At 35.5% G+C, this 11,269-nt stretch overlaps 2 protein-coding genes across 2 annotated transcripts; one reads left to right on the forward strand and one right to left on the reverse strand.

Moving 5' to 3' along the window:
• Positions 1-1,632: 1,632 nt before the first annotated feature.
• LOC146561800 (uncharacterized) lies at positions 1,633-6,364 on the forward strand. Its single transcript, XM_085296391.1, has 5 exons — positions 1,633-1,665; positions 2,506-2,623; positions 2,757-2,850; positions 3,032-3,225; positions 3,846-6,364. Exons 1-5 carry the CDS (start codon positions 1,633-1,635, stop codon positions 4,031-4,033), a joined length of 627 nt encoding a protein of 208 aa, XP_085152517.1. The 3' UTR covers positions 4,034-6,364.
• Positions 3,351-6,443, reverse strand: LOC146561801 (uncharacterized). Its single transcript, XM_085243121.1, has 6 exons — positions 6,234-6,443; positions 5,843-5,971; positions 5,443-5,636; positions 4,799-4,946; positions 4,499-4,703; positions 3,351-4,417 (listed from the first exon to the last, which is right to left on the reverse strand). Exons 1-6 carry the CDS (start codon positions 6,441-6,443, stop codon positions 4,113-4,115), a joined length of 1,191 nt encoding a protein of 396 aa, XP_085099247.1. The 3' UTR covers positions 3,351-4,112.
• Between the last annotated feature and the right edge of the window lie 4,826 nt (positions 6,444-11,269).

The raw sequence follows: 11,269 nt of genomic DNA on the forward strand, positions 1-11,269 counted from the left end.
CCTGTACACAAAGTATTAAAAGATGTACACCTCATAAAGTGTCTCTGTTGCTTCCTCCTCTGTAACAGCTGTCAATGTTTCTTCATTATTAGAAAGGATGTATGCACATCATGTATTATTTTGGATTTACCCCCTATGTAGACACTTGTGTCTTGCGGGGTTATTGACTCAGAGGATGTCCCCGCAGAGATGCCTTCGGCCACAGGGCGCCCACTGTTTTGGCTGAGGGCCAACTGCTCAGCCTCTGTGAGTGGTGGTGGTGGAGGACCCCCACCTGTTTTTCGGGCCTCCGCTTTTTTTCTGTTGGCTATAACGGGCCACATTTGAGCATACAGAGTAAGCAAATATGTACTTGTAATGTGCTCAGATAATTTCAATAAGTGCTTACAGAAAGAAAATTAATGTAGCCTCTAACTGCAATTGATTTACATGGGACAAACAGACCAAGCACTATGGCTCATAATACAATTACACCTTACCTGTTTGGACTATATTTTTATATTTCATTTTTACTTGCTGCCAGGAACGTTTGGGGCCTGTTGGGTTGCACCTGCGCTCACATCACATCACAAAATAAAATGTATAAAATAACAAATAAAATAACATATGATAAAATAACGTGTTAAATGGGTGGAAATCCCTAGATCAATGTTTATATTAACACTCACGCATTGACTCTGTCGGCTATGTTTTGCCATGCATGCTCCCTGTCTTTCGCAGCTGTGGCTGTGTTACTTTTTTCCGCGGAATTTGCGTGTTATCGGCATATGCTGCCATCAGAATTTCGGCCTCAAGCGCTGTAAAATACATTGACCACGCCTTCTTTCCCTCCGTCTCCATGGTGACTCGCTTAATCTGTGCTCCGCTTATCAGGGCTTTATGTATCCTCGTCCGCGCGCTTCACTTGGGGTGAAAGCAACTCCGCGTTGACTGAACTAATTGTTATCAGCCTTTCTGAAACCGAATATTCCGAGTTGGACAGTTCAAACTCTGTTCTGTACATTCTAATTCCGTTGTTTTCATTCAAATTCCGTTTTTTTCATTCAAGCTCTGTTCTGTACATTTCAATTCTGTTGTTTTGATTCAAATTCCATTGTTTTCTTTCAAATTCTGTTCTCTACATTCTAATTCCGTTGTTTTCATTCAAACTCTTCTGTACATTTCAATTCTGTTGTTTTGATTCAAATTCCATTGTTTTCTTTCAAATTCTGTTCTCTACGGTCCGTGTACTTTTCGGTATTTGAAGTTTTGTTTCAGAAACCAAAACGAAAAAATGATATTTAAAAGAATTTTCATTTTTTTAAATTTTTGATAAAGAATAAAATGGGCGAAAATAACTTGTTTTTTCATTCGGTGGTAACAAATAGCCGTCATACACTTAAAATTAGACGTGCTTTTTTGGATTTCTTCGTGATTCAAATAATGAAAGTATACTAGCGCAAAAACAAAAAAATAGACGCATTTTCAATGTCTGAAACGGGAAGTACTTCTTCTGCGCGTTTTTTTATGGCGCGCGCACACCGTCCCCCACACAAGAGATCGACGGCCTTAAAGTTACACTGGAATAAACAGAGGATGGACCATTACGTTGTTTTTAGGAAAACTAAGAGAGTGACACTCCGGGACGAAGACATGACTGCAGAAAAACTGGGTCGCATCTTTCAGGTAGATATGTAAACTTCGCAAACTTTGCTTTCAGCAGTTTTTTTATGAACGTTATTGTTCTTCCTTACTGCGGAACGGCTAACGTTAACATTTGGTGATTTCATGTAGGCCTACTTTTACTAATACTATGTCTAGCCGTCTTCATTGTGCTAATATGTGAATTGTGCACATGTGCTAATGTGTAAATAGTTATTCATTGACTTTTACCGGCTACTAGCTAATAAGTAAGCCTTTAGAGCCTATTAACCGTGTGCACAGGAGTAACACGTTAGCAGAGCAACGTGATTTACGGAAACTTTTCTTAAACAGGTATCCGCGCATACTCTGTACATCACGGATGATTCAAACGTGGCTATGTTCCCCGGTGCGGTCTCTGGTGTTTTCAGCGCATTAGACCTTACACCCAGAGGTCACTATGAAGTCCACGGAGAAGACATGGAGTCAATTCCAACAGCAGGTTCCAGCGGGCAGCGTTTTGCATTTATGCGAGCACCAGCTGTGGCAGCGTCTGCACCTTCACGTTCACAGCAGGCTACTTCAAGTTCCCCTATGTCCTCCAAAACATTTCAGAGGTAGGATGAGTCTGTGTTCTTGAATATTAAATTACAGAACAGGCAAAATAAAAAGAAACATAAGGTGCATGGATAGTTGAATTGTTAAGAATAGCAAAGCTGTTTTAGTACAATTTGCCTATAGCAATCACTGAATGGATTTGTGGCCTGCTGTCTTTTACAAGATATGTAAAATTATTATGTTTTGTTTTACAGATCAGTGTACTTTGCAGATGTAGTTGGTGGGAGGTTGATTCCCAATAGAATGGTGGTTGTATGATTCCTGGAGTCTGAGGCTACGCTTCAAGGGATAGTAGGAAAAGTGCAAGATGCCATTGGTAATTACAACCCAATAATTTTGACAGATGCACAGGGCAATGCAATTCTGGAGTCGGAGGGCACAACAGGTGAGCCATAATATTACAGCTAAAGCCCATATCTTATGGAGAGACATGTCTTACCAGACTCTTTGTAATATTTATTGGGTAATATGGTATTGGCTTCTAAACAGGTTTCTTTGGTTTTGTTTTTCATCTGTAGGGTCACAGTACTGGAGACAAAATGCACGAAAAATTCTTGCTGTGCCTGAACAAGACTTTAATTGCCTCCAGGGAACAAAGAGGAAGAAACTGAGGTATGTGAATAAATATGTATATAGTATAGGATGAACATCAATATAGAAGAATTAATTTGATTTAAATCCTATAATAGCAGTAAGACATCACTACATAAATCATCATCTATCAGTAAGTGATGTGATGTTTCTTTAAGCCAGTAAGTAGCTTTGACATCTGATTATCCATTTTTATTTGTAGCAGCCGTAAAGATGATGACAGTGCCAGTTTGGGAGAAGTGAGTGACAAAATAGAAGAGTTGGTGTTGGCATCTCAAAGTCTGCCAGCTGTCACAGCAGCAATCAAAGAGCTCACTGATCTTGCAGTTGCCCAGAAAGTCACAACCCCCAAGCTGCAGACACTCAAGGAGGGATTTAGCTGCGTGGTTTGTATGAGTATGTTCAAATGTTGCTTAGTAAATACATTACATCTACACTAACATTTTAATTACAATTAAAACAATGTCAAACCACATTCAATCATTACTTTGGACAAACATTTTTTTACCAAACATAGGCTCTTTATTCAGCAGTGTCCATTTAAATACTTAGGCACAGACAATCAAGATGCAGGTCTACTGTAACATAACATTCAAAAGTTTACATGCACATTTAATTTGGGTTCTCCTTGCAATCTTGACTATGAAAGTATAGCTTTTCAAATTGATTACAATGTCAGTATGGGTGACGGTACACTGTTCACAGTAATGTAAAACTAAAAAGTTCACATTTAAAATGGGACTGTAGTTGCATATATTGAATCAAGTACCTGTAACTTTTTCATTTTTCTTGCTTGCTAATTGAGAAAATGTACTGATTTTGCCCCTCATCAATTATAGACAAAAATATAGACAGGGACTTTCTCAGAACAGCGTGAACAAGAGGAATTACAGAATAACCAAAAATATTCTGCATGCTGTCTGTAAATTTATGTCAAGACTGACTTTGAACCTATAGTTTGAACTAAATTCAACATAAATGGATAACAGTCTCACTTATCTGATTTACTTTTGCAGACATCATTGAGGATCCAGTGTTCTCACTGTGCTGCAGAAGCATTATTGGCTGCAAGACATGTGTGGAACAGTGGCAAGAGACATCACAGCACTGTGCAAAATGCAGGGAGAGTAACAACGGAGTTCTACAAATTACTGGTCTAACAGCTGCATTTTCTGTATTGAAATCTTTTTTTGCAGAGGAGTAATGTAGTGTGTACACACAAATGTTTACAGTCAGTTGATTTTTTTTTTTGTCTGTTCTGTACAGTTTACAGATGCAGTGGTTCATACATTTCTCTGAGTTATGTTTATGAGACAGAGCAGAGCTTCTTTGTATGGCATAAAGTCACCATTTACGGCTCTAAAAAACAAATGTGAAATATCAGGATATTTTTCTGCAAAATGACTCTCTGTTCTAAGTTTGTCCTGTTCGGTTGTGAAGGGATCAACTCCAAAAGTCGAATATTCTTTGAGTGCAGATCCCAAGTGCTGCCTGTAAAGGTCTGCTGCTTCAAGTGCATTTGGCAAGAGCTCTGGAGAAATTCTTCTTTTACACCCATGTTCTGCAAAGTGATTTGGTATGCCTTTTCCTGTAAAAAATAGAGGAGGTGTTTAAATGTTCATTATCAGGGTTGTAAGCAATCTGACTTTTTTTTTTTTTTTTTTTTTACCTGGGATTCTATGAGCATTCCATGATTCTACCACACTTGCAAGACCAATGTTACACAGCTGACAGGTTAGATTGGACACACAGTATCGCACAAGGTTATCCTCCATATCTATCTCCTCCTGGTCCATCAGCTGGAGTAGGGCAGTTTTTAGTGGGTAGTTGACACGGTTGTTGATTTCAGGCCAAATCCTTTCAACTGTGTGGTTCTAAAAGAGTTAAAAGAAACATGTCTTAAATGTACGTAGTAGTACACGTAATAGTATAAGAATTTCAGCTGATGTTAATGGTACTTAAATCTTACTCTTGTGGATGAGGTCTGTAAATAAGGCAGTCTCTCCTGATTGAAGCGATGATGTGACAGCATCTCTTGCATGAACAGTGTTAAATAAAATTCCTTTCCATGGTCTACTCGCACCTGGTCCCACATACCATAGGTGATCACTGCAGGTCTGGTACAGGAAAAATAAAGAACATTTATTAACTATTTTGCTTTAAGACCAGCAAAGGTGTTATTATTTTGAATGTATTCATTCATGTTTTTTTTGGGTAATATTTTAGTTGTAGTAGGACAACATATATTTCTTAAGTTTCTTTGCAATGTCACTGTCATGCTCAGACTTTAGATGTATGTCAGAACAATTGAAAGATATGTGGAAATCCAAGAACCTTGTTCCATTCATAAATGAACACTGATTAATTGCAATAAAGTAGTTAAATGATTCATGTGCAATTCCATTTTATTTATTTTTACATTAATAGAAAATGTTGATCAAAATGTTTGGTAAGTTCTTAATATATTATATTCAGGAACATAACCAGACCCATCTGTTGCATGTCTAATTTAAATTCAAATATTGTAAATTTGGGTGCAGCTCATGTCCAATATGACTAACATGTCCATCAAAACACTTAAGATGAAATAAATGGTTTGAGAGGTTGTATTACCTGAAAACATATTCATAGATGCTCAAGTTGTTTTTGATTGGCATTGTGGAATGACTCACAATCTTTTTACTGAATCCATCTACAGCTAAAACATGGGTGACTCCAAACATTACAAGTTTCTCGTTTTGGTCCAGGTGAACCTTGTGCCCCATGCATTCAGCATGGTACGGTGTGGGATTAAGATTCCGAGCTCCCTTACAAAAAAATCACAAAAATAAATGACAGCTGACTGGATAAAGGCAGATTTGATCATACGTTTGAGGAAGAGTCAAGTAACTGTTAAAGCAGGGCGTACATCTGTTAAACAGAATTAGGCCCTACCATTACATGATGTATATCACAAATATGACAAAGAACATTGGAATACAGTTCTAGTGGAAGATTAAATAACATAGGCTACCTGGCGTCTTGCTTCATGATAAGGTTGATGCACCTCTCTTAAAATTGACCCAATTCGTCCCTCTGCAGCATGTACCCCTTTTGTGGACAGATAGCCCTTCATCATTTTGCGGCCATATGTTGGGCCCACCTGTTTAAAATAAAAGATCATGCTACTACTAGAACAACAAATGTAAAGTAGCTTATTCTGAAAGCAAATGTGTAAAGCTAAAGTATTGTGCTAATTAACTGTACAAATACCAGTGAGAGACATCTTTAAAATAACTAACGTTACCCACCACCCGCAAGACGCTAAAACGCGCGGGCGCGCGCACACAGTCTAGACTAACCCCCTTACAACCCAGTTAAGACAACCATACACAGTCATAAGGTGAAGGAAGAAAGTACCTTACCTCATTTATAGCTTGTGTCACCTCAAGCTCCAACCGTGTGTCCGAGAGTCGACAGCTAGTGATTTGCTCAGCACAAAACTTTCTAACATTTCTCGCAGAAAATCCTCTCACTTCCCCGTGTTCATATGACAGACGCTCTGATATAATTTCCGATGACAGGCCTTGTTTTGCCATCTCCATGATCACGTCTGAGTATTTTTCCAACGTCATGATGTCCACACTACAGTGTTTGCCATAAGTTTGCGCATCACTTGTACAGGTTGTTGACCTACTAAAACTTCCGGTTCAGACAAAATAAATAAAGGGCCCTTTCTCGTTCTTTTTTCTTGGGTTTTTCGTTTCTGATGTGCGAAAGGACAAAATGAAAAAAACAATTGTTTTACGTTTTTCATTTTAGCTTTTTAAGTTGAGAATTAAATAAGTGTCTCATTTTCTTTTTTAAATTATACTTTCTGAAACGAAACTTCAAATACCGAAAAGTACACGGACCCTCTACATTCTAATTCTGTTGTTTTCATTCTAATTCTGTTGTTTGTTTTAATATTCCATTGTTTTCATTCTAATTCTGCTTTTTTTCATTCAAATTCCGTTGTTTTCATTCTAATTCCGTTGTTTTTTTTATTCAAACTCTGTTCTGTACATTCTAATTCTGTTTTTTTCATTCAAACTCTGTTCTGCACATTCTAATTCCGTTTTTATCATTCAAACTCTGTTCTGTACATTTCAATTCTGTTGTATTGATTCAAATTCCATTGTTTTATTTTCAAACTCTGTTCTGTAAATCCTATTTCCGTTTTTTACATTCAAACTCTGTTTTGTACATTCTAATTCCGTTGTTTTCATTCTAATTCTGTTGTTTGTTTTAATATTCCATTGTTTTCATTCTAATTCTTTTGTTTTCATTCAAATTCCGTTGTTTTCATTCTAATTCCGTTGTTTTTTTTATTCAAACTCTGTTCTGTAAATCATAATTCCGTTGTTTTCATTCAGAGTCTGTTCTGTACATTCTAATTCTGTTGTTTTCATTCTAATTCTGTTGTTTGTTTTAATATTCCATTGTTTTCATTCTAATTCTGCTTTTTTTCATTCAAATTCCGTTGTTTTCATTCTAATTCCGTTGTTTTTTTTATTCAAACTCTGTTCTGTACATTCTAATTCCGTTTTTATCATTCAAACTCTGTTCTGTACATTCTAATTCCGTTGTTTTCATTCAAACTCTGTTCTGTACATTCTAATTCTGTTGTTTTCATTCAAATTCTGTTCTGTACATTCTAATTCTGTTGTTTTCATTCAAACTCTGTTCTCTACATTCTAATTCTGTTGTTTTCATTCAAACTCTGTTCTCTACATTCTAATTCTGTTGTTTTCATTCAAATTCCATTGTTTTGATTCAAATTCAGTTCTGTTCATTCTAATTCCGTTGTTTTCATTCAAACTCTGTTCTGTACATTCTAATTCTGTTGTTTTGATTCAAATTCCATTGTTTTTCCATTGAACTGAATTTGAATCAAAACAATGGAATTTGAATCAAAACAACAGAATTAGAATGAAAACAATGGACTATTAATACATTCTAATTCCGGTGTTTTCATTCAAACTCTTTTCTGTACATTCTAATTCCTTTGATATCATTCAAACTCTTTTCTGTACATTCTAATTCCATTGTTTTCATTCAAACTCTGTTCTGTACATTTCTATTCTGTTGTTTTGATTCAAATTCCATTGTTTTTATTCAAACTCTGTTTTGTACATTCTACTTCCGTTTTTCATTCAAACTCTGTTCTGTATATTCTAATTCTGTTGTTTTCATTCAAAGTCTGTTCTGTACATTCTAATTCCGTTGTTTTCATTCAAACTCTGTTCTGTACATTCTAATTCCGTTGTTTTCATTCAAACTCTTCTGTACATTTCAATTCTGTTGTTTTGATTCAAATTCCATTGTTTTCTTTCAAATTCAGTTCTCTACATTCTAATTCTGTTGTTTTCATTCTAATTCTGTTGTTTGTTTTAATATTCCATTGTTTTCATTCTAATTCTGCTTTTTTTCATTCAAATTCCGTTGTTTTCATTCTAATTCCGTTGTTTTTTTTATTCAAACTCTGTTCTGTACATCATAATTCCGTTGTTTTCATTCAGAGTCTGTTCTGTGCATTCTAATTCCATTGTTTTAATTCAAACTCTGTTCTGTACATTCTAATTCCGTTGTTTTATTTCAAACTCTGTTCTGTACATTCTAATTCTGTTTTTTTCATTCAAACTCTGTTCTGCACATTCTAATTCCGTTTTTATCATTCAAACTCTGTTCTGTACATTCTAATTCCGTTGTTTTCATTCTAATTCTGTTGTTTGTTTTAATATTCCATTGTTTTCATTCTGATTCTTTTGTTTTCATTCAAATTCCATTGTTTTGATTCAAATTCTGTTCTGTACATTCTAATTCTCTTGTTTTCATTCAAATTCCGTTGTTTTCATTCAAACTCTGTTCTGTACATTCTAATTCCGTTGTTTTCATTCAAACTCTGTTCTGTACATTCTAATTCCGTTGTTTTCATTCAAACTCTGTTCTGTACATTCTAATTCCGTTGTTTTCATTCAAACTCTGTTCTGTACATTCTAATTCTGTTGTTTTCATTCAAATTCTGTTCTGTACATTCTAATTCCGTTGTTTTCATTCAAACTCTGTTCTCTACATTCTAATTCTGTTGTTTTCATTCAAACTCTGTTCTCTACATTCTAATTCTGTTGTTTTCATTCAAATTCCATTGTTTTGATTCAAATTCAGTTCTGTTCATTCTAATTCCGTTGTTTTCATTCAAACTCTGTTCTGTACATTCTAATTCTGTTGTTTTGATTCAAATTCCATTGTTTTTCCATTGAACTGAATTTGAATCAAAACAATGGAATTTGAATCAAAACAACAGAATTAGAATGAAAACAATGGACTATTAATACATTCTAATTCCGTTGTTTTCATTCAAACTCTTTTCTGTACATTCTAATTCCTTTGATATCATTCAAACTCTGTTCTGTACATTCTAATTCCATTGTTTTCATTCAAACTCTGTTCTGTACATTTCTATTCTGTTGTATTGATTCAAATTCCATTGTTTTTATTCAAACTCTGTTTTGTACATTCTACTTCCGTTTTTCATTCAAACTCTGTTCTGTATATTCTAATTCTGTTGTTTTCATTCAAAGTCTGTTCTGTACATTCTAATTCCGTTGTTTTCATTCAAACTCTATTCTGTACATTCAAATTCTGTTGTTTACATTCAAACTCTGTTCTGTACATTCTAATTCCGTTGTTTTCATTCAAACTCTGTTCTGTACATTCTAATTCCGTTGTTTTCATTCAAACTCTGTTCTGTACATTTCAATTCTGTTGTTTTGATTCAAATTCCATTGTTTTCTTTCAAATTCTGTTCTCTACATTCTAATTCCGTTGTTTTCATTAGAACTCTATTCTGTACATTCTAATTCCGTTGTTTTCATTCAAACTCTGTTCTGTACATTTCAATTCTGTTGTTTTGATTCAAATGCCATTGTTTTTATTCAAACTCTGTTCTGTACCTTCTACTTCCGTTTTTCATTCAAACTCTTTTCTGTACATTCTAATTCCGTTGTTTTCATTCAAAGTCTGTTCTGTACATTCTATGTCATGGTCCTGGGCCATGTGGGCCCAGTATTCTTAGTTTTCATGTATTTTTGTATTTTGTTCTTTATTTAGGCCATGCTTCCTGGGTTGATCTGTTACGTTGTTCCTTATGTGTTTTCCCTTCGTGACTCTTACCCCCTGTGTGCCCCTCTGTGTATTTATGAGCCCTCGTCTCTCTTTGTGTTTTATTCCATGTTTTCCCCAGCCCGTTATGTCTGCGTTCTCCCCGTGCTCTCTCTCCTCCTGTTTGAACCTCTGTGTACTTCCTGTTTTACTTTGCCCATCTCCCATCAGTGTTACGTTCACTCCTGCCGTGTCTTGTTATGATTATCAGTTTCACCTGTGTTCCCCGTGTGCATCCACTTCCCCTGATCATCCCTCATGTGTATTTAGTCCCTGTGTTTCATACAGTCTGTGTCGCGTCGTCTGTGTTCCCACCCCCTGTGTTCCGTATTTCCAGTCATAGCCTTTCCTTAGTTTGTCCAGTTTAGGTTTCTGTTGAGCTACTACTCATATGCTGCCTTCACTCTGTTTTGTTCCTTTCATCAGCCATAATAAAAGGCTCGCTTTTGTTTAAATCCACTCCTGCATCCTCGCTTGTGTTCGCAACTGGGTCCACCATACACATTCCCGCACGGTCTGCCTCCGCAGACCGTGACATTCTAATTCCGTTGTTTTCATTCAAACTCTGTTCTGTACATTCTAATTCCGTTGTTTTCATTCAAACTCTTTTCTGTACAATCTAATTCCGTTGTTTTCATTCAAACTCTGTTCTGTACATTCTAATTCCATTGTTTTCATTCAAACTCTGTTCTGTACATTCTACTTCCGTTTTTCATTCAAACTCTGTTCTGTTCATTCTAATTCCGTTTTTTTCATTCAAACTCTGTTCTGTACATTTCAATTCTGTTGTTTTGATTCAAATTCCATTGTTTTTCCATTGAACTGAATTTGAATCAAAACAATGGAATTTGAATGAAAACAACAGAATTAGAATGAAAACAATAGACTACTAATACATTCTAATTCCGTTGTTTTCATTCAAACTCTGTTCTGTACATTTCAATTCAGTTTTTTTTATTCTAATTCCATTGTTTTCATTCAAACTCTGTTCTGTACATTCTAATTCCGTTTTTTTTCATGCAAACTCTGTTCTGTACATTCTAATTCCGTTGTTTTCATTCAAACTCTGTTCTGTACATTCTAATTCCGTTGTTTTCATTCAAACTCTATTCTGTACATTCTAATTCCGTTGTTTTCATTCAAACTCTGTTCCGTACATTTCAATTCTGTTTTTTTTTATTCTAATTCCGTTGTTTTCATTCAAACTCTGTTGTGTACATTCTAATTCCGTTTTTTTCATTCAAACTCTGTTCTGTAC

Source organism: Mchenga conophoros, linkage group LG13 (assembly GCF_057382185.1).
Source record: "Mchenga conophoros isolate Kocher_MC1m ecotype Shallow Benthic linkage group LG13, M_conophoros_male_GT1.1, whole genome shotgun sequence".
NCBI lineage: Eukaryota > Metazoa > Chordata > Actinopteri > Cichliformes > Cichlidae > Mchenga > Mchenga conophoros.